The 21,609-nt window shown below is 44.1% G+C and overlaps 5 protein-coding genes across 5 annotated transcripts; 3 read left to right on the top strand and 2 right to left on the bottom strand.

The window, feature by feature from the left end:
* Positions 1-4,284: 4,284 nt before the first annotated feature.
* On the bottom strand, positions 4,285-5,033 carry LOC134196607 (uncharacterized). Its single transcript, XM_062665802.1, has one exon. It carries the CDS (start codon positions 5,006-5,008, stop codon positions 4,409-4,411), a length of 600 nt encoding a protein of 199 aa, XP_062521786.1. The 5' UTR covers positions 5,009-5,033; the 3' UTR covers positions 4,285-4,408.
* Positions 5,034-5,069: 36 nt separating this feature from the next.
* LOC134189358 (uncharacterized protein K02A2.6-like) lies at positions 5,070-8,296 on the bottom strand. The gene is made up of 2 exons (XM_062657632.1): positions 5,132-8,296; positions 5,070-5,075 (listed from the first exon to the last, which is right to left on the bottom strand). Exons 1-2 carry the CDS (start codon positions 8,294-8,296, stop codon positions 5,070-5,072), a joined length of 3,171 nt encoding a protein of 1,056 aa, XP_062513616.1.
* Positions 8,297-15,638: 7,342 nt separating this feature from the next.
* Positions 15,639-16,906, top strand: LOC134186437 (9,11-endoperoxide prostaglandin H2 reductase-like). The gene has a single exon (XM_062654416.1). The coding sequence runs from the start codon at positions 15,672-15,674 to the stop codon at positions 16,749-16,751; it is 1,080 nt and encodes a 359-aa protein (XP_062510400.1). The 5' UTR covers positions 15,639-15,671; the 3' UTR covers positions 16,752-16,906.
* Positions 16,907-17,810: 904 nt separating this feature from the next.
* LOC134189258 (uncharacterized protein K02A2.6-like) lies at positions 17,811-19,607 on the top strand. The gene has a single exon (XM_062657526.1). The coding sequence runs from the start codon at positions 17,811-17,813 to the stop codon at positions 19,605-19,607; it is 1,797 nt and encodes a 598-aa protein (XP_062513510.1).
* Positions 19,608-19,689: 82 nt separating this feature from the next.
* On the top strand, positions 19,690-20,376 carry LOC134189166 (uncharacterized protein K02A2.6-like). The gene has a single exon (XM_062657438.1). It carries the CDS (start codon positions 19,690-19,692, stop codon positions 20,374-20,376), a length of 687 nt encoding a protein of 228 aa, XP_062513422.1.
* The last annotated feature ends 1,233 nt before the right edge of the window (positions 20,377-21,609 follow it).

Here is a 21,609-nt window from a genome sequence, read left to right as displayed (position 1 = left end):
TCACAAGCGGCTAGTGTGCTCTTGTTGAAGTTTCCCAAGCCTGAAAACAGTGACGGAAACTGAGTTATGTACTTGTCCGCTGCCTCAGTGTGAACTAAGATGGCCAACGAACAACACAATGTTAAATTTAGTAGTAGTAGTGCATGGCGCTATTGACAACATATTCGATCAGTGTAACATATTCGATCAGTGTGTGACATTTCCTTTGCTCAGTGTTGCTTGGGAAAACCCACAGACATGTTTAGTAGGTCTTCTGAGTATTTGGTAGACTTTCCAGAGTGTTCTTGAAGTGTTCTCGTTTGTAAACAGATTCTGGAATGACCGTGACATCTGAGACTGTGTCCACTGTGAACAACTTGTCATGCACTGCTCCGCCCATCCACAACGGGAGTAGGTAGGGCGTGTCCTCAACCTGTAAAGTCTGTACGTTATCGTCCAGCGTAAGTAACCGAGAGCTCGATAGGTAAAGTATACATAGTTAATTGCTAGTGGAAGAAAGAAATGTAGAAACCCACAAGGCATAGTGTAATTTTGGATGTTTTTGCTTTCCACAATGTGGATATGTTGTAAGAAAGTGATTGGCCGACTGAGAGCGCATGTGGTTTGTATGTGTTTGTTCACAATGGTCGTTTGTTTTCGTCACTTGCCTATTGGAGTTTCCAGTGTGCGTGTGCGTCGGTGCTTTGCTCCAGAGACTAGCGTAGCTATGGAGTGTTGTTGTTCAAAACTAATTACTGACGACGAAAAAAGGTGAGAAATTGACGTTCGTCAATATGATAGAGAGTTCCATGTGTTGCCAAACGTGGTACATGAACAAAAACTTTTGCATTAAATTTTTTGAGTTTTCGCTATTGTGATGAGATTTTTGCTTGTTTCAGATGTTGAAAATCATGAACGCAGAGAAGATAAAAGGTAAAGGGTATCAGTACACGAAGCAAATGTCTTGTCGCGTTGTCGGCGTTTTTGTCTCATGACAACGTCCAAGATAATTGTCTAACGCGCGCTATTTTGACAGGAACCGTGCTCGGCCTCGAGAGTCGTCCGCTGCGCAGCAAATCGCTAGCTGTTCGGTTTGTTTACATTTTTAGAATTAATTCGACAAGATATCATATATATATATACATAATGTGTTGCTGTTGTCACGTTTAGAATTCACCGCGAACGAATACTAGCGGTAGAGAAGATGAAATTGTGGCCGTAGAAGTGAGAGATGATGATGACAGACAAAGAGATGACAACAAACATCAAGAATCGCAACGGTCAAACCTTGAAGAACAATATCAGCAAGAGGAAGATGAAATAGAAATAGAGGAACGACAAACGAAGGAATCGTTGGAAGAAAATGAGGAGGAAGAAGAGAAAGATGAAATGTAAGAAGAACAAGAAGGAGAAGGGGAAGAAGAAGAAGAAGAAGAAGAAGAAGAAGAAGAAGAATCGGTTCAAGAAGATGAGCCAAAACAACAAGAAAACGAAGAAGCGAAACATGATGTTGAAGTTGCACCTCGAGACGTCGAGAGAGAAACGAGAAAAGGAAAAGAAACAATCTGATCGATTTCTGAAGCGTCAGCTGTCATCAACGAGCAAATCGTCACTTCTTCCAAATCTATCGGTGAAGAAGAGAAGAATTCAAAGTAAGACAGCGCATCCTCGTCCAATGTTGACAGTCGAACGAAGCAACAACTGTCCGACTTTGATTGCATGACTGCCAGTCCAGTCGGCATGTCATGTTCGAGTGCAACGATTGGTAAGTCGTCTTGTACTTAGATCTGCGTGCTGTCTGTGTATGAATCATCTTCTCTTGTCATTTAGCAATTTCCAATGTTTTATCTGACCTATTCCTTCAACCTCCCCCCCCCCCCCCCCCCATCCATCGCCTGATAAATGTTGTCTTAGTCCAGGAGAAATAACGCTGGAATGTAATAAACAGGTAGAAGAAGAAAATTGTGCAGCTTCCTCCGACACGAGGCCTGATGAAACGGAACGTATTGGAATTGCAAGTTAGTTATAGAAGATTTATAATATAATATAGTGGTGACTTGATGTCTTGAGATATATATTGCTTCTCTACTAGATACAAGAACTAAAAATAGAATGAGAATAATACGAGTGCGTGAAAGACTTGTTAATCAGTTTCTAGCAGCTGCTGCGCCAAATACCATGGACGACATCGAGACTGGTGGAATTCTTTGCGGAAAAGAAGCGAGTACTTAGAGATGGACGTTGATCGATTGTATGCTGTGTGTGTGTGTGTGAGTGTGTGTGTGTGTGTGTGTGTGTGTGTGTGTGTGTGTGTGTGTGTGTGTGTGTGTTTGTGTGTTTGTTGCGTTATGCACGAGCAGTTCTCATTAATTAACTGTTTGTTCTGTTTGTAGATCAATGGAGTGTTATACGTAACTCATATTCTCATTCCTGAACAAACGGGAAATTAATTTTTTTGTACAACGTATGACGAAGATGACTTGGCGTTTTATCAACTTGAACATGAGCTCATAACTGTGGGATGGATTCACGTAATCCAATATGAATCTTTCATTATACTTTTTAAACGAACCGAAGGAATCGTGTTTACAGATTGAGCCATCTCATGGCTGTTTTATCTACGTCAAGTGTTGACCTTCATTGTCACTACTCGTATCAGAGACTGATGAAAGAGTCAATAGCTATCGTGTGTGCTCCAGAACGGTAAGAGTGCAGATCGATTTCGATTTACAAACGACCTTGAGTTGGAAGTGACTCAACGTGGAATGGACTGCATTACACCAGTGGCGGATCAAAGGGGTTTCCATCAAGCAGGGACTATGCAGCGGCGGCGGAGCGTCTTGCAAGTTGGGGGCAAGCCACCCAGAACATTTAGCAAATTAAGCACGAACAAATACCTCTTAAACGAATCTACGTACGGATATATTGTGTATATAATATTGCAATAGTAGGTTCAGATATAGACTATATCTGTTTAGTGATACGGTATACTGTCTTGAACTTTATAACTATTGTAATGTAGTAATATAATAGTTTTACGCCTTAGGGCACGTTAGCATATCAGTGGTTATATAACACATCGCTTACTTATAATACATCAGTCTCTTTACCTGCAATCGCCGTGTACCACATTGGTGACAGGAGTGGGATTTTAGAATGCAACGTGATGCGCCTCAGGATTTTGATGGAACTGGAAATTTACTTTCCTTTCTACACCGTATCACTGTCTGGACAGCACTTAAAGGTTTTGAGGGAGAGAAGAAGGCACTCGCCCTAGCTAGCATTCCGATTAGAAGGGCGGCCTATAAGAACTATCGAAGTCTGGACAGTGAGAAAAAGCAAGATTTTGATGTTATTGTGGTTTCACTAGAGAAGGAGTTTCTTGATGGGGCAATGGATAGGCGACTCGCGATGGAGGAGTTGCGCGGCAGAAAATGGAAACAGTTTGAAGAACCTCCAGCGGCGTTCGCGAACGACATTGACAGGTTATTACGGCTAGCGTATCCGGGTTTTGACAGTGGGTCCACGATTACTTTGGCCAGAGACGCATTTCTAGATGGTCTACCGAGAGAATTCCAAATTCTGTTGAGAAGAGACAAGACTACTAACGCTAAAGTTGTCAAAGAATTGGCCGAGGAAGTCAACCAACTTCGATTAGCCGGAATTCCCTCAGTCAGACCGGTGTCATAGGGAATTTGACATTCCCTGTTTATTGCATTCCCGAGCCGTATTCACTAGGGAATTTGGTATCCCCGAGTCATATTCTCTGAGGGTCTGAGGCACCCCTCTTGGCATCCCTTGGGGAATTTGGTATCCTCTATCCATCATGTAGGTAAATGATCAGTCGGCCGACGAACTACGGTGCACTTCCAAGAAGTAATTGTGCGATGATGCTAGACAATCATGTGACTTCCAAGAAGTAATTGTACGATGATGCTAGACGATCATGTGCCACTATGCTGCAGAGTTCACGAACTTTCGGTGATGTCATTGTTTTTAGTACGAAACACCGACTAGCCCATACCATGCACAAGTTCTCGTACAAGATAATTCCAGTGCCGTCTAGCTGTGTCTACGTCTGAATTGTCTGTCATCATTTTCAATTAGTTCTACCATTCTAAGAAGTGTTGCAGAAACCAAGAGAAGCATATTACACGGTCTGAACTGTAGCAAGTCTAGGTGGAAGAAGTGACATCTGCGGCTATGCGTAGGCTGTATCTTTGTAGGTTAAATGGTGTCTGGTATTAGAATGACATCACCATGAGGTCGTGGACTCTGTTGCACTGGCACATGACTGTGGTGTTATACGGTTTGTATTTATTCTACTCAACACACTAGAACTCAACACACTACGAAGACATACTACGAAGATACAATAGTTACGCATGCGTGTCACTACGCTATTAATAGAGTCACTCCACATCTCCCCTTACAGGTCGAGTTTCATCGGCCTCTTTATTTGACAACCAGTCTGGCTTCTCGTTTGTGGCCTGGTTGGTGTTGTTTGACCAGTTTCCGTATTCTGGGGACTTCCGATTTCAGGTGAAGTGCCAAACTTTGGGATGGCTTTCAAATGTCCTCTATTTCTCCTCACCTCCCCTTTGTCTGTTTTAATGACATAGGATCGTGGAGTGTGGCCTGGACCGACGATTGTCCCTTGAGCTGGCTCTTTACTTGACGTTATCCAGACTTCCGTGTCCTTTTGTAATTGGGGCAGGTCTTTAGCTCGATGTCTGGAGTCAAAGTTCTTCTTCTGTTTGCTTTTGAAAAAATTATCTGCTTCACGAAAATTCCTCAGATAATCCCAGTGTGGGGTGAGTTGTGCTGTCGACTGTGGCATTGTTGTTCTCAATCGTCTTCCCATGAGCAATTCTGAAGGACTGAGAGTGCACCAAGGCAGTGGCGTGGATCTGTAAGCCAGTAGCCCGAGATGTGGGTCCTCCGCCTTTGTCAGTAGCTGTTTGATGGATTTGACCATCCGCTCCACGAGTCCGTTGCTCTGCGGGTACCTAGGGCTGCTGGTTATCATGACGAATCCATAAGCCTTAGCGAACTCTTTGGTTTCCCGAGCGATATACTGAGGTCCGTTGTCACTCCTGAGAATATCAGGGATGCCGTGACGGGCAAAAACAGATTTCAAGGCTTGAATTACTGCTAAGGCTGTGGTGGACGTCAACTTGATAAGCTCTGGATATCTTGAGAAGTAGTCAATGACAACAAGATAATGAGCTCCATTTAACTCCATCAAGTCCGTTCCCACAACTTGCCAAGGAAAATCCGGTAACTGAGAAGTCATGAGTGGTTCAGTTCCTTGTGGATTCTCCTTTGCACATGTGGGGCATTGTTGCACCAATTGATATATCTGTTGTGTTATCCCCGGCCACCAGACGGAGGTGTGTGCTCTCTGTCTGCAACGAACTATGCCCTGATGACCCTCATGAATTTTGGTCAGGACATCTCTTCTGAGTTCGTCAGGAATCACTACACGGTTGTTGTATAGTAGTAGGTCGTTGTGTACCGTCAGTAGCGATCTTACTCTCCAAAACGGGATTAGAGAAGTTTCCTCAGGACATTTGTCGGGCCATTGTGACTGACTGTACTGCATCACTTGGGCACACGTGGCATTTCTAGCTTGTGCTTCTCGGTACGTTTGTAGTCTGTCCGTTGTAGTTGGTAAATTAGCAACTACCTCATTGATGAAGGTCTCAACATCGTCCTGTAGAGAATCCTCCGTGATCTGTTCTTGTAGGGGTGCTCTTGACAACGTGTCAGCTGTATAAAGCAGTTTCCCAGGTACATGTTCAATTGTGAAGTCGTATCTCGCCAAACGAAGTCTAAAACGAACAATTCTTGGCGGTAACCTGTCCAAGTGCTTAGTGCTAAGCAAAGGAACTAACGGCTTGTGGTCGGTCTCGATATGAAATTTGCGACCAAGTACGTAATCTTGAAACTTATCGCAAGCCCATGTTAATGACAGAGCTTCCTTTTCAATTTGCGCGTAGCGCTTCTCAGTATCTGTCATGGACCGTGATGCGTATGCTATCGGCTTCCATTTATCTCCGGCTTCTTGAAGAAGTACCGCGCCTAGACCGTGTGATGACGCGTCAGCGGATACTTTCACCTTCTTCTGCGGATTGTACAGCTCCAGGACAGTAGGACGAGTCAATTCATCTTTGATTCTTGTGAATGCTTGCTCTTGTGGATGTTCCCATAACCATGAGCATCTCGTACTCAACAGCTCTCTCAAAGGTTGACTTATCTCTGAAAGATGTGGTGAAAATTTTCCCAATTGGTTTGCCATCCCCATGAAGCGGCGCAATTCTGATACGTTCTTGGGCTGTTCTAGGTCTTGGATAGCTTTCAGCCGGGCTGGATCCGCTCTGAGACCTTTGCCATCAATAATGTGACCAAGAAATTTGACGGTGTGTACCCCAAACTCACATTTGGCCTTATTTAGAGTTGCTCCTGCTGCTTGCAGTCGTTGTAAGACCGAAGTCAGTCGGTCGTCGTGTTCCGTTTGACTTGTTCCGAATATGAGAACATCGTCCATGTGACATAATACTCCAGGTAGTCCCGAAAGAATCTTGCTCATTCGCCGTTGGAAAAGCTCGGGCGCACTAGCGATGCCGAATGGTAACTTGTTGAAGCAGTACCGTCCGTGAGGAGTGACAAAGGTAGTCAGTAGCCTAGATTCCACCTCTAGAGGTATCTGCCAAAACCCACTATTAGCATCGATTTTGCTAAACGTTGTGGCTCCCGCCAATTGAGCAAGTGTGTCGTCCACTTTGGGTATGGGGTAAATCTCTCGTAGTACATTCTCGTTGAGGGGTTTCATATCTACGCAAATCCTGACGTCTCCTGTCTTTTTCCTGACTACAACCATACCAGCGCACCATTCTGTAGGGTCTTCCACTTGTGAGATGACGCCAATCGTTTCCATTCGATCTAGTTCTTCTTTGACTTGTTGTCTGAGAGAAATTGGAACATTCCGGGGTGTGTACAGCGCATAGGGCTTGGCTCCCTCTCTAAGCTTGATTTTGTATGGATCACCAAGATTACCCAGTCCCTGAAAAACTTTGGGAAATCGGTCTGGTATGGTGGTTCCTACACTGGTCGCTTGGATCCTGTGGACAAGTTGTAACGATGTGATAGCCGGTAACCCTAGTAAATTGGTTTTCAATCCCTGGACAACGAAGATAGTCTCCTCTGATGTCTTGTTATTCACTGATAGTGTACTTGTGAATTGTCCCAATGTCCGAAGAGCTGTAGATGTTGGTCCATACAAGGCCTTGGACGGTTTCTGTAACTTTGGCATTTCTAACATTCTATGTGCCTCTTCTGTGATCACTGTCACCTCGGCCCCCGTATCTAACTTGAATGTTAGCTCTTTGCCTCCTACTGAAATTTTGGAAGACCATGTGATCCTTTTGGATACGTTCACTGGAAATACATAGGCCCCGTCTCGACTCTCACTGTCCACATTTTCGATTGTCTTCGAGAAACATTGAGCTCCAAAGTGACCCTTTCGGTTACACTTTGAACACCTGGCTTGTCTTGCTGGACAGTAGGCTTCTTTAGCATGATATCTTCCGCAGCGCTTACATTGGTGTCGCGCGGGTGGGGTTGCCGACTTTGACCGTCCGCCGCCAAACTGGTGTCTGCTTGCTTGCGATTTGCCACCTGTGGTGCCGCTTTTACCGCCTGCTGTGCCGCTTTTAGCGCCGTTTCGCACTTGCTCTATGACAATTGGATGGTCCTTGCTGCCGTCACCTTGCAGATGTTTATGCTGTTCTTTCACGGCTTCTCTCTGTCTTGTAGATCGTTTGACCTTCTCCAACGTAAGCTCAGCATCACACTGTAGACGTTCTGATAGCGCCTGGTCTCTTATTCCGACGACAATTCTGTCCCTCAGCATTTCCTGTTGCAAACTTCCGTATTCGCATGTCTCGACCAGTTCGTACAAAGCGGTGATATACTGCTCGATAGACTCTCCCTCTAACTGATTTCGTCGATTGAAGCGCGCTCTCTCGTAGATCACGTTGCGACGTATGCGGAAAAATTCTTCGAATTTAGCAATCACCTCATCGTACTTCTTTTTGTTGTCTTCCGTGATGTTGGTGGAAGTTAGGACTCCCTCTGCGTCCTCTCCCATGCAGTAGAGTAACGTGGACACTTGACGTACTTCGTCCGCGTCTGCCAGGCCTGAGGCGATTCGAAACTGTGCGAATCTTCTCTTCCACCTCGGCCAGTCGTCTGGCTGCCGAAAGTTGAAAGGACCTGGTGGTTCGAGTCGTATGAGTCCCACTCCTGTCGCCATGTGGTGTTATACGGTTTGTATTTATTCTACTCAACACACTAGAACTCAACACACTACGAAGACATACTACGAAGATACAATAGTTACGCATGCGTGTCACTACGCTATTAATAGAGTCACTCCACAATGACCGTATATCGTCGCCTCGCTATGACTCATTGGAAATTCACGGGTAGTTCATCAGCCGACTGATCGTTTAGCTACACGATGCATTACGACCCAACGCATATATATATATATATATATATATATATATATATATATATATATATATATATATATATATAGAGATACATATACATATATATACATATATATATATATATATATATATATATATATATATATATATATATATATGTATATATATATGTATATATATATATATATATGTATATATATAGCCATATGTATATATATATATATATATATATATATATATATATATATATATATATATATATATATATATATATATATATATATATAGTCAACTCAGTTCGTCTCTTTGTCGTCAAATCGCAGTAATTTGTAAGACTGTAGTAATGGATCAAAGCAACGAAAGCGGTGAAGATGAATGTGGTCCCATTTGCTTAATTAAACATTGAATTGCCGTATGTTCAACAGCACAGGGGAAGCTTTGACTGTGGTGTGTTTGCTATTGCATTTGCTGTACATTTAGCTCTAGGAGATGATGTAGCAAGCCTGAAATTCGACCAACCACGAATGAGGGAGCATCTGTACAAATGCTTGCATCAGAAAAAAATGACAGGTTTTTTGCAATGCGCCCAAACAACTGATAGACGCACTCCTAGACTTCGCCGTACCTACATAGAAATTTGCCGCAACTGTTTCATGCCAGAAGAATGCGATGATACCGTGCGGTGTCAAAATTGTGAGGACTGGTTTCACGTTGGTTGTCTTCAACATGATCTACCACAACAAAGTGACAAATGGCGCTGTGACAACTGTTTGTAAGAACGCTGTAACTACGGTAGACGATATAGAGTCACTTGCTTTAACGAATTTAACTAAAATAGATGTTTTCAGTCGCAAATTTAATTAGACAACAAACACGCAATTTGTAACATGTCAATTTGTTAGAAATTTAGCACAAAAATGCAGAGTGTAAAATAGAGTTTAGAATGTCACATTTTTTGGATGTGCGAAATTTTCCTAATAAGTACGGCGCAGGAATGTCAAATTCTCTAAAAAATATACGGCTCGAGAGATGCCAAATTTCCTAGGAAACACGGCTCGAGGGATGCCAAATTCCCTAGAAAATACTGCTCGATGGATGCCAAATTCCCTAGAAAATACTGCTCGGAGGATGCCAAATTCCCTAGGAAATACTGCTCGGGGATGCCAAATTCCTAGGAAATATGGCTCGGGGATGCCAAATTCCCTAGGAAATACTGCTCGGGGGATGCCAAATTCCCTAGGAAAAACGGCTTGAGATGTCAAATTCTCTAGAAAATACCGCTCGGGCATGCCAAATTCCCTAGGAAATGCGACTCGGGGATGCCAAATTTCCTGGGATTCCAAATTCTCTAGGATATACGGTTCGGGGATGCAAAATGTTCCGAAGGGATACCAAATTCCCTAGTGAACATGGCTCGGGAATACCAAATTCCCGGGGATGCCAAATTCCCTATGACACCGGCACCGGCAAATGCAAGTCCAGTCAATCAAAGCAGTTTATCGGCTACAGCAGTCAATCAAGTTTCCGGATGTGACATGGAGATCTACAACGATATGCCATCTACTCGTCAGACAGTTACCGCTTTTGGCAAAGACAGTTTAGACACCCAAGCGACAGTGCAGTAGATGCGTGGTCGCGGTCGGAGGTGGACACCTAGAAGGAAGTATCAGCAACCTCGAGACCCAATGCTTGGTAAAAGATTTTATATTTGTGGTGATGTTAACCACCTCCGGTCTAGTTGTCCTCATTTTCACGATTGTCATGGATGTTTGAGACCAGGCATGTTGCCCGAAACTGTACCGCTGCATCTACTGCATCAAAGAGAGGAGGTCAGATCACTAAATTACTGCACAATTATTCCGATAAGTGAATTACATTGTCAGTCATGACAAATCTTTTCCAGAAGCAATACACACACACACACACACACACACACACACACACACACACACACACACACACACACACACACACACACACACACAAACACACACACACACACACACACACACAAACACACACACACACACACACACACACACACACACACACACACACACACATATACACACACACACACACACACACACACACACACACACACACACACACACACACACACACACACACATATATATATACATATATATATATATTGTATATTCTTATTGCAGATAACAACTACCCGTCCTCTGCCAAAGTTGGCAAATCCCAAAAGTCAAACTCAGTGTCAAATCGCAAATTAGTGCAAATCATACGTGCGTTAAACTGAAATAAGCGAACTGAAAGCTGTTGCAGTAAGTTACTGACTGCCGTACTAAAACTTATTCTGCTCTTTGCTGTGGTCTTGGACGCGATAACCTTCAAAGTGGCAAGACTGGAAGACGTCCACAAACCAAAAGACTCCACTATTATTGGGTAGAAGTAACCTCCTGCCGCATTGACTTCGCTGTCGTGTCGATGGTCTTTCTCTTCTTCACCAGCCATTGCAGCGGCTCCAGCAGAAATGGCGAATTTAGCGACGTACGCCGGCTGCATGGTGTTTCTTATCGAAACGTCGAAATAACCTGGTCGTCCATCAGCGAAATCTGGATGAAAGATATCTCCAGGGCGGCTATTGCTGTCTGGACCACAACGTTGCTCGAGCTGAGCGCCTTCGTTATCCACCAGTAATGCGTGATATATGATGTCCCTCAGTGCATCGTGGCGTTTAGAACGTAAAGAACCGTGACCACATCCAAGAAGATGGTCGCCAAAGCAATCAATTACACGCCCACAGGAACAACGTATTGATTGTGAAGGAGAAGTAATCGGAATTCCAAGCCATAGCTTCAGAGCAACTGTAAATTCATGCGGAGCCATGGATAGGCCTAACTTAACGTTTGGAATGGCCCGTAACCATGCTGCAGCATGAACTGACGACTCTGTGTTGAGACGTGCCTTGTCTCGAAGACTGCTTGTGTCTTTAAGGGTGGAGAGCAATGCGTCATCCAGCTGCCTCTGTAATACACGTTGAGACTCACCAGACGAGTTATTAGGATGACCGTCCGCGCCGTAACTAGCCAGAACTTGTCTATAGCGGACAAGGGCGTTTTCTTCACCTGAGATGGATATCGGCGTACAAGGTGATTCGACAAACATTGGTGACGTTGGAACTAACACACGTGTAGGAAACTTCTTGTTCTGGACTAGAAGGCGTGTTGAAAGCTCCCGAGAAGCTTGACAGCTACCAAGAAAAGCGGCAGCCGAAGTTGTAGCTGCCTGTCTCAACCCCAGGCCTCCCATGCGCATTGGTAGAGTAGCTTGCTGCCGAGAAGCATCAGGCAGAGAAGTCTTAGTTATAAGTTCTAGAGAACGTCGTGTCCCGGTGTCAAAGCGTGTCCAATGGTGATCAGTTGTGCCCGGAGGAACTGTTCTGAGAAGATTATTGATCTTGCAGAGGCTGAGGCAACTGCGAAGTAGATGAAGCTCGACTTGGGGGTTGTTCAATTCTGGCAGAAAGCTTTGATTTTCAAGCACACTGTCAACCCTTTTGCCTACAATGGCACTGTAAAAATCATCCGTTCCACAGACGAGTGACCCAAGCAGCTCAACTCCGGTATCTTCAATGCAGATGCGGCGGATTTGTGATGGAAACTTAGGAAATGATTGATCACCTGACGGCCAACAGACTTCGCACTTCTTCAGGTTGAGTTTTAAACCAAAAGACGGTCCATTGTTAATCAATGAATTCAAGAACGAAGAAACAGCGTCTCTGGTCCCAACAAAGGTACCGTCATCAAGATACCAAACGTGAAGGAAAAGTCCATCGATTGGACCAATGGTATCCAACAATTGAAGGACTACAAGCGAGAAAAGCAGAGGACCCAGAGGGTCACCTTGCTGCACTCCAGTTGTTGACAAAATACGATGTTGACCAAATCTTAATTCTCCTACAGTTGTGTAACACCACTGCACATAGGGAAATAAATCAGGCAAGTCTTCTTTGACACGCTCCAAAAACGATGAACGGTCACATTCATTAAATGCATTTTGCATGTCTACTTTGAAACAGCATAGATCATCTTTGTGACCTTCCTCCTTGAAGACAGTACGCAATGTATGAATTGCAGCTTCCAATCCTCCCTTGGTTCCGACACCCACTTGACCATATGGTAGCAATAAATCTGGAAGACGAGATTTTGCAGCCTCACAACAAAGCCTGCTAGCTAAACGACGGATAACTTCCCCCACTGCTATTGGCCGGTAACCTCCCGTTTTCTTGCGGAGGGCGGTCAGGGGAGCTCCTACCAGCCACGGAGATATGCTAGCATTCAACTTTCCAGAAACAATAAATGACATTAATCTAGTGAGCTGATCCAAACAAGTCTGCGTAACTGGAACAACAGAACCTGCAACTGCCCCGAGTAAATGCTGAGCTTGAAGTTGGGATCCTCCTGGACTTGTGCCTCTGGGAAAAGCCCTGAGGGCAGTAAGAACAGCAATGGAATCGATTGCCAGAGGAGCTGGTAAATCTTCAGAAAAAGCTGGTAGATCATGCTGCGGATGACGTTGAAGAAGGTCGTGAAGCGCATCAGGATCAGAATAAGGTGCACAACCTTGAGAACCCAAACAACGCATGCCATCTCTATATCGACCTTCTTCTGCAAGCTTGATAGCTCTGCGCACATTGTTTCTTCTTATGGAGTCGCCATCACAAGTAGTCTCACAAGGCATTGCATTGTTTCTAGCTTCCTCCCACAATTCAACCAGATGCCTCTCCCGCCACTGGTGCAGGCGACTGAACAACAACGACTTGACAACATGTCTCTTCTTCCTCCCCCTACGTGAAGGAGCTCTGAGTACACTTTTTGCAAACGTAAACAGCCTCACAAAACTCCAAAGACCATCCGCATAAGCATGACGTAATTCCACACTCAATACTTCAGAGAGAAGTGGTCACACAGACCTGGGAATGTGAGAAACAGTATACACTGGCAGGGTTGAAATTTCGTTCATGACAGCATTGAAAACATCAAGATATTTTCCATCCGGTGAGGAAAGCAGAGCTGCTGCCTTGATACCAGTCAGAACAGTATCATTAGTTTCAGTAGCAGAAAAGAAACTATCATCACACCTTTGATCAAGTTGTTCTGCTATAGGAATAATAGAAGAGGTAGGAAAAACACTCTCACCAATGCACTCAAGACTCTGGCCAGTAGCAGAACGAGATAACAGAACATAAGGCTGAGTCCTGCCAAAATTTCCACTAGCGTCACACAGCCATGGAGAGATACCGGAATCATCCATTCTTCCACAACAACGAGAATGACCGCCACCCAGCGACCTACGACAACTACTCCATCGACGTGCGTAGATAAACCCACAAGCCGAGCAAACACGACGATCATGATCCTCCAGAAAACTTACGCTTGGAAAAGAAAGACGACAGACATGTTCCGAGTTGATATGCTGAAAAAGCAATGTCTCATCTCGATGAAGGGATTGGCACAGCGGACAACAGGTACGAACTGACGTATCAGATGAATTACCGGCCACAGCTGACATTTTCTATGACGTCACAATCGGATGATGGCACCTCAGTCAAACAATGGAGACTGAAGATAAACAAAAGAAACGGCAGATCGCGGAACGTACGTAGTACTTGATGACAATGATTTAAAGCAATAAAGTTGACGTCAGAGACAGTGAAGATGAAATGGAATAGAGATGAAATATGGTCAAACGTCCAGGTAGAATTCAAACTTGAAACCGTTGGTTCGAAAGACGCAGAAAAAGCAACAGGAACGCCGCACAAGCCGATTAACGAGTTCAATGAAGGCAAAGTAAAACGATCGCAAACAAATCTATCTCAAAACACCGGATGAAAGTCGAAGCTCATCTACCAGTGAGCGTCACCATATATCCGGGAACATACGTAACCTCGTCGTGAAGAAACTGTTTCCTAATTCTTGCCCGCGACCTAGCCGCGCATGCACGCACCTATAAACGAGGAAAGCTTTGTACGCACCATGGGTGAGGTAGCCGAAGCACCCGAAAAGGTTTGGACAGCTAGAAACCGACAACTGTATGCGGTACAGTTGCCAGCAGCGGAGGATCCGGAGCAGTCCGGTCGATAGTGGTATTATATATACTATATCATGCAGTTATATTTGCGTTGAAACTGTCTCCCTCTCCCTCTCCCTCTCCCTCTCCCTCTCCCTCTCCCTCTCCCTCTCCCTCCCCTCTTCCTCTTCCTCTCCCTCTCCCTCTTCCTCTCCCTCTCCCTCTTCCTCTCCCTCTCCCTCTCCCTCTCATTATGCAATCTTGCTGTCTAATTGACTCTTTTCAAGCACAATCCTTGTCGTTTTTGTCGTAATTTTGATTCTGTCTACAGTCTATTTCAGTTTATGTAGTCTACGTGGTTTACTTGCCTTTGGTATTATCTAGAGTTATGCTTTACTAGACCTTTACCTGCATGTGCATGTGCACAATAAAGTACGGTATAATGTAGAAACATTACCTACTGTCTGTTCGCCATAAGCGTGAACTTTGAAAATCATCAATATCTCTGCTGTTTAGTGGACTTTCGCGATGATCTCGGTATCGTTAGAAACCGCTAGGTCTGGCATTTCTGTTTATCAAATTATCTAAGCCCTTTCTACAAACGAAACGGAAGGATAGTACTTGTGCATATCAAACACAAACGGGTGGAGCAATGGCTATTATCCAATTATCTTGTAAGACCAACGGATCAGCAACTGGAACCATTTAAGATAATTGGTATAACATGGTCCAACTGGGGCAGCTCTTAGTGCTCTAATGTGCACACCTGGCGTGACCTCTACTTCATTACTCACTTCCGAGTTCACGCTTATGGCGAACAGACAGTAGATATATAGACGCGAGATAAACAGCTGTTAGTTAGTAGTGTACTCCAGCAAACGAAAGTTAATTGGGCTAGTGACACGTACACTACAGTTGTAATCTGATGAACAAACAATTTTAACAATTTTTTTGTTCATCAGAACAAAAATTTTAACAAATTTTAACAAAAATATGGCAACTCGCATAATTTAAAGTTTAATTTTTCAACGACTTGTCTTGTCTCGAGAACGATAATACACATCCTGGCTTTAGTTTGTCACGTGCCAATTTTGACACAGCCGCAGCCGCCTAGCTAGATCGATCGTCATGTATACGTTCTACTTAGTAGATATGGTATCTCATTGGTTGCTAACGGGTTTTATCCTAACTTGTCTGTTCCAAGTTTCTATACAAGCGAACGTCGTTCCAAGCATTCTGCTGCAAAATTCTGCGACCAACAACGTGTTGATGCCAGCGACCGGGCTAGGTACAGGAGGGTACGCGCTCACTCTAGATTCTCACGGAGAACACTGGAATGACAGTATTGCCGAGAAATCAGTATCTCTTTGGCTCAAGCTAGGAGGAAGACGTATTGATGGATCATTCAGCTACTTGGATCAAGTGGGAATCGGACAAGCAATCAGAGCTAGTGGAATTCCTCGTAAAGAGATTTTCATCACCTCTAAAGTTGGTCCAAGTGGAGCAAACAAGAACGGAGTACCGCTTGGGGGACCTCTGGGCTACAACGACACACTAAAACAGATGGAACAGGTTCTCGGCAGCCTTGGAGTTACGTATGTTGATCTGCTGCTTATTCACTGGCCTTATGATGCAATCCACGCTCCCAGTTCTGAGAAAGAGTGCAATGGAAACACCTCTACCGAAATGCGACTGTGCCGTCAGTCAACTTGGAAAGCAATGCTACAGATTCTCAAAGAAGGTAAGGCCAGAGCAGTGGGCGTGTCCAACTTTGCGTTGCAACATCTTCAAGATATAATAGACATGGGAGAAATGATTCCTTCAGTCAATCAATGTGAGTTTCACGTGTTCTGGCATGATTTGGAGTTGCTAGAATTTTGCAAACGTCACAACATCACATTCAATGGTTATTCGCCACTCGCAGCACCAGATTTTGGACCTTGGAGTCTTGGCTGGAACGAGAGTCTACTTGAGTTGCCTCTGGTTAAACTAATTTCTCAGAGATATGGAAAGACAGCTGCACAAATACTACAGCGTTATTCTCTGCATCAAGGTGTGCTTGTGAATCCAAGATCTTGGAACGAAGAACACATGAGAGAAAATCTAAATGTGTTCGACTTTGAACTAAGTGATCAAGAAGTTATGCAGCTGAACGCACTTTCTACTAAAAAACCTAACGTATGCACAGATCCCAGAGAGTTACCTTGAACACTGAAGTGTATGTTTGTAATACATGAATTTGTCTGCATAAGTCATGCTCACAGATAGTATGGTTCTCATTTTAGCCAACAACTGTGTTTCCCAACGTTTTGGTAGCTACACTATAGTTTTGACTATCAAATTTGAATGAAGAACTTTGGTAAACAGTACAATGCATATTGGCACATTAGTGGAATGCTAACACCGCCTTGCATATCGTCTTATAGCATTCCATCTATAGATCCAACCGCATCCACTGTTACTGTAGTAGAGTAAGGGCCTAGTACTCATTAGCATACATATAGACTATGACACTATATAGTACTTTGTGTAGTCTGGTATAGTATTGCGTACACACTGTAAGCGAGCTGCAGTAGAACAATATATAGTCGGTAACGACGCAACAGTGGCGACGAGGATGGCGAGTGCAGCCGCGAATTTGAAACACGGGTTGTTGGGCGAATTCCGAGCAGGAGTAGAAAGCATCGACGAATACAAGGAAAGGTTCGAGCTTTACTGCCTGGCAGTACCGATAGGAGACGAGCACGTAGCTCGTAGGAAGGCAATCTTTCTAACGTCTGTGGGTGCATCGACCTACAGTTTGTTGCGGACCTTGGTACGACCTCGCCAACCGCAAGATTTGGAGCTTGATGATATCATTCAGCAACTGAGAAATCACTACGAGCCAAAGAAGATTGTCATAGCCGAGCGATTCCGTTATTACAAGAGACAACAGAAAGAAGGTGAGACTGTTACGGTGTTCTTGTCAGAATTGCGTCGTCTAGCTAAACACTGTGAGTTTGGAGACAAGTTGTCAGTTGCCTTGAGGGACCAATTCGTATGTGGATTACGAGTAGAAGCCCTACAGCAGAAAATTCTAGCGGAAACTGACTTAACACTCGAGAAAGCGGTACGAATAGCGCAAGCTTTTGAATCGGCAAGACAAGAAACGATAGCTTTGCGAGGAGACACGCGCAGACACGGATCAACAACAGACCACGAGACGGCATTTAGCATGCAAAGTAGTAGCAGCGGGAGGTCAAAGACAGCATAGTCTGATGTGAAAGTATGCTACAGATGCAATGGCAAGGGCACGTTCCTGATAAGTGTCATATGAAATCAAGAGAGTGCTATTTATGTCACAAGAAGGGACATATCGCAAAAGCCTGCCGGAGTAAGAAGCAAGGCGATTTTAAGAACAGGAGCGGAGCAACGGGTACCAAGAATACAAAGTACCAGAAACAAGCCACGTTACAAGTGGAAGAAGAGGAAGTATGTTCACTTTATGGTCTGGGAGGTCAGGATGCAATCAAAGTCAATATGACTGTAGCTGGACGAGAATTAGAGCTGATTGTTGACACGGGTGCAACTATTGCCGTGATTCCCAGGGAGACCTATGAGAAACAACTATCTCATGTCAAACTCCAGAGCAGCAACGTGAAATTACAGTCATATTGTGGACAGGCATTGTCTGTACGCGGAGAAGCTGTAGTACCAGTACGCTACAGAGATCAAGAAATACGAGGTAGAGTAGTTGTCGTCAATGCTGCAAATAAGCCAGCAGTGCTTGGCAGGAATTGGTTGTCACAACTCAAGTTGGACTGGGCATCTTTATTTAGCTTGAATGTCCTGGATCCTGTACACGAGTTTTCTGAGTTATTCAAGGAAGGAATGGGAAAGCTGCAAGGAGTGCAAGCGAAAATTACTTTGAGTGCCAATGCAAGGCCAGTCTTTCATAAGGCAAGACAAGTACCATTTGCGTTACAAGCTGAAGTAGATACTGAAATCAATCACTTAGTCAGAGAAGGAGTACTGACACCTGTAGATCAGAGCGAGTGGGCTTCGCCGATAGTAGTGGTGAGGAAATCTGACGGCAGTATCAGATTGTGTGGTGACTACAAAGTAACCATCAATGAATATTTGGGAAATATTGAGTATCCCACACCAAATGCTCAAGATTTATTTGCTACTTTAGCGGGTGGTCAACGATTTACCAGGCTTGATCTAAAGCAAGCTTACCAACAAATGGAAGTGGATACCGGGAGCCAAGAGTATTTAACCATAAATACTAGGAAGGGTTTGTTTACTTATACCAGAATGCCTTTTGGTATACGAACAGCACCAAGTATTTTCCGGAAAACTATGGATATGATATTGTCTGGAATACCAGGAGTTTGTTGTTTTTTCGATGACATACTGATTGTCGGTTCAACTGATGCTGAGCACGATGCAAGAGTGAGGCAAGTATTACAACACCTAAAGCAAAGAGGAGTCCGGCTAAAGAAGGACAAATGTGAATTTGGTCAGTCTGAGGTGACATACTTAGGTCACAGGGTAGATCACGAAGGTCTGAAGCCTACAGAAGACAAGGTCAAGGCTATCAGGGAAGCACCTGAGCCAAGAAATGTGACTGAGTTGAAGGCATTTCTGGGGCTGTTGAACTATTACAGCCATTTCTTACCGAATCTGTCGAATACTCTACAAGCTTTGTATGAGTTACTTCAAAAAGGAAAACAGTGGAGATGGACAAGGAAACACAGGGCCGCATTCAATGCAGCAAAGAACAAGTTATTACAGTCTGGTTTTCTTGCGCACTATGATTTGTCTCGACCAGTCAAGCTCAAATGTGACGCATCCCCATATGGAATAGGAGTCTGTTTGAGTCACGAGTTTGAGGATGGATCGGAGAGACCAGTGGCATTTGCTTCACGGACACTGTCATCAGCAGAAAAGGGCTACGCCCAAATAGAGCGTGAAGCACTGGCAATCATTTTTCGGCTTTCGTCATTTCCACAAGTTCCTCATTGGTCAAAGATTTACACTAGTGACAGATCACAAACCTTTGGTCAAAATTCTGGGACCTAAACAGGGCATCCCAGCGTTAGCAGCAGCAAGGCTGCAGAGGTGGGCACTAATTTTAAGTGCATATGAGTACAACCTGGAGTATATGGCTGGAGAGGAGAATAAGGAAGCAGATATGCTGTCCCGACTGCCAATGGAAGTGAATGTCATAGACCCTAACCAGGAATTGTACCATGTGGATTGCTGTGAAAATCTACCTGTAACAGCAGCAGAAGTAGCACGAGAGACTAAAGCAGATCCCATTTTCAGACGGGCATACCAGTATACATTGTCTGGATGGAACTGGAAAAGTCACATGGATCCAAGGTTACAACCCTACTCACGACGGTCAGATGAACTTAGCGTTGAAGAGAACTGTTTACTTTGGGGAACACGTGTGATAATACCGCAAAAATTACAGTCAAGAGTTCTAGCAGATCTTCATGAATATCACCCGGGTTCAAATCGAATGAAAGCATTAGCTAGATCGTATATCTGGTGGCCGAGTTTGGACATGACGTTGGAAGAATTGTGCAAGAAATGTGAAATTTGCCAAAGTCAGAGGAATAAACCGCCTGCTGGTATTCCTCATCCATGGATGTATCCCACAGCACCTTGGGAGAGAGTTCACGCGGATTTTGCAGAGTTGGAAGGTCAACATTATCTTATTATGATTGACGCTTTTTCGAAATGGTTTGAAGTGCATGAAATGGGCACTAGTACAACGGCTAGTAGGACAATAGAGGTGATGAGGCGAGTTTTTAGTTTCATGGCATTCCAGGACGATTGGTGACAGATAATGGTCCACAATTCAGGTCAGTAGAATTTCAGGAGTTCATGAAAGGAAATGGTGTCAAACACCAACTCACCCCTCCGTATCACCCATCGAGCAATGGACAAGCAGAATGAGCAGTTCAAATCTTCAAGAGGTCTATGGAGGCACGACCTAGAGGGCGCACTATTCGACATCAAATGTCTATATTACTGCTGCAGTATAGGTCGACTCCAAATACCTCAACAGGAAAAACGCCATCCGAATTGCTAATGAAGAGAGTCTTATGAACAAGACTAAGTCTTGTTAAACCTACAGTTGGAGGAGAGATTCGAGACAGACAGGAGAGCCAAACAGAAGCTGCATCCAGACATCGTGAGATGTTACCTGGAGAATCAGTGGCAGTATGGAACCCAAGACAAGATAGTCGGGGACGGTGGCTCTCTGGAACAGTAGTCCAGAAACTGGGACCGAGCAACTATCTTGTAAATGTGAATGGTCAGGCTAGGTATGTTCATGTAGACCATATATTACATCGTGATATCAGAAGTTTTCCACAGGATGTACATCAGGAGCAAACTTCCAATACTCATGATAGTACAGCGACTATGATTCCACCACAAGCTGGAAATTATTCCGAAGTGAATGCTGAGAAGACAATCTCATCAACGGACTCTACCAGGGAAGACTCAGTACCAACTACTCCTAGCTACCCTGAGTTAACAGAGACACAGTCGGAACAGACTGATAACATGCCAACAAAGAAACCAATTGAGAAGTCAACAGAGAGAAAATCGACGATATCCCACAAGGAACAGTAGAAGACCCCCAGGAGATATCAAGAGATTTAGTGGAAGGGAGTGTAGTAGAGTAAGGGACTATGGGACTACCCCTAGTACTCATTAGCATACATATAGACTATGACACTATATAGTACTTTGTGTAGTCTGGTATAGTATTGCGTACACACTGTAAGCGAGCTGCAATAGAACAATATATAGTCGGTAACGACGCAACAGTTACCATGCACATAAACCAAACATCGATTGAGTGACATACTACACCCAAGCAATCGTAACCGTATTACAAGTTCATGTCGGTATACAGTATTGACAAATTTTGGGGAGGCCTGTGCCCTCAGGTCCCCCATCGCTACACCGGGCCGCTGTTAAACAATGTAAAATGTTTCTAATTAAACCTCTTAATTGATGTCATCAATCAGTCTTCTAGCATATACTATACAGTAGACAGCTT

Source organism: Corticium candelabrum, chromosome 1 (assembly GCF_963422355.1).
Source record: "Corticium candelabrum chromosome 1, ooCorCand1.1, whole genome shotgun sequence".
NCBI lineage: Eukaryota > Metazoa > Porifera > Homoscleromorpha > Homosclerophorida > Plakinidae > Corticium > Corticium candelabrum.
This window is presented reverse-complemented; position numbering and strand designations above follow the sequence as displayed.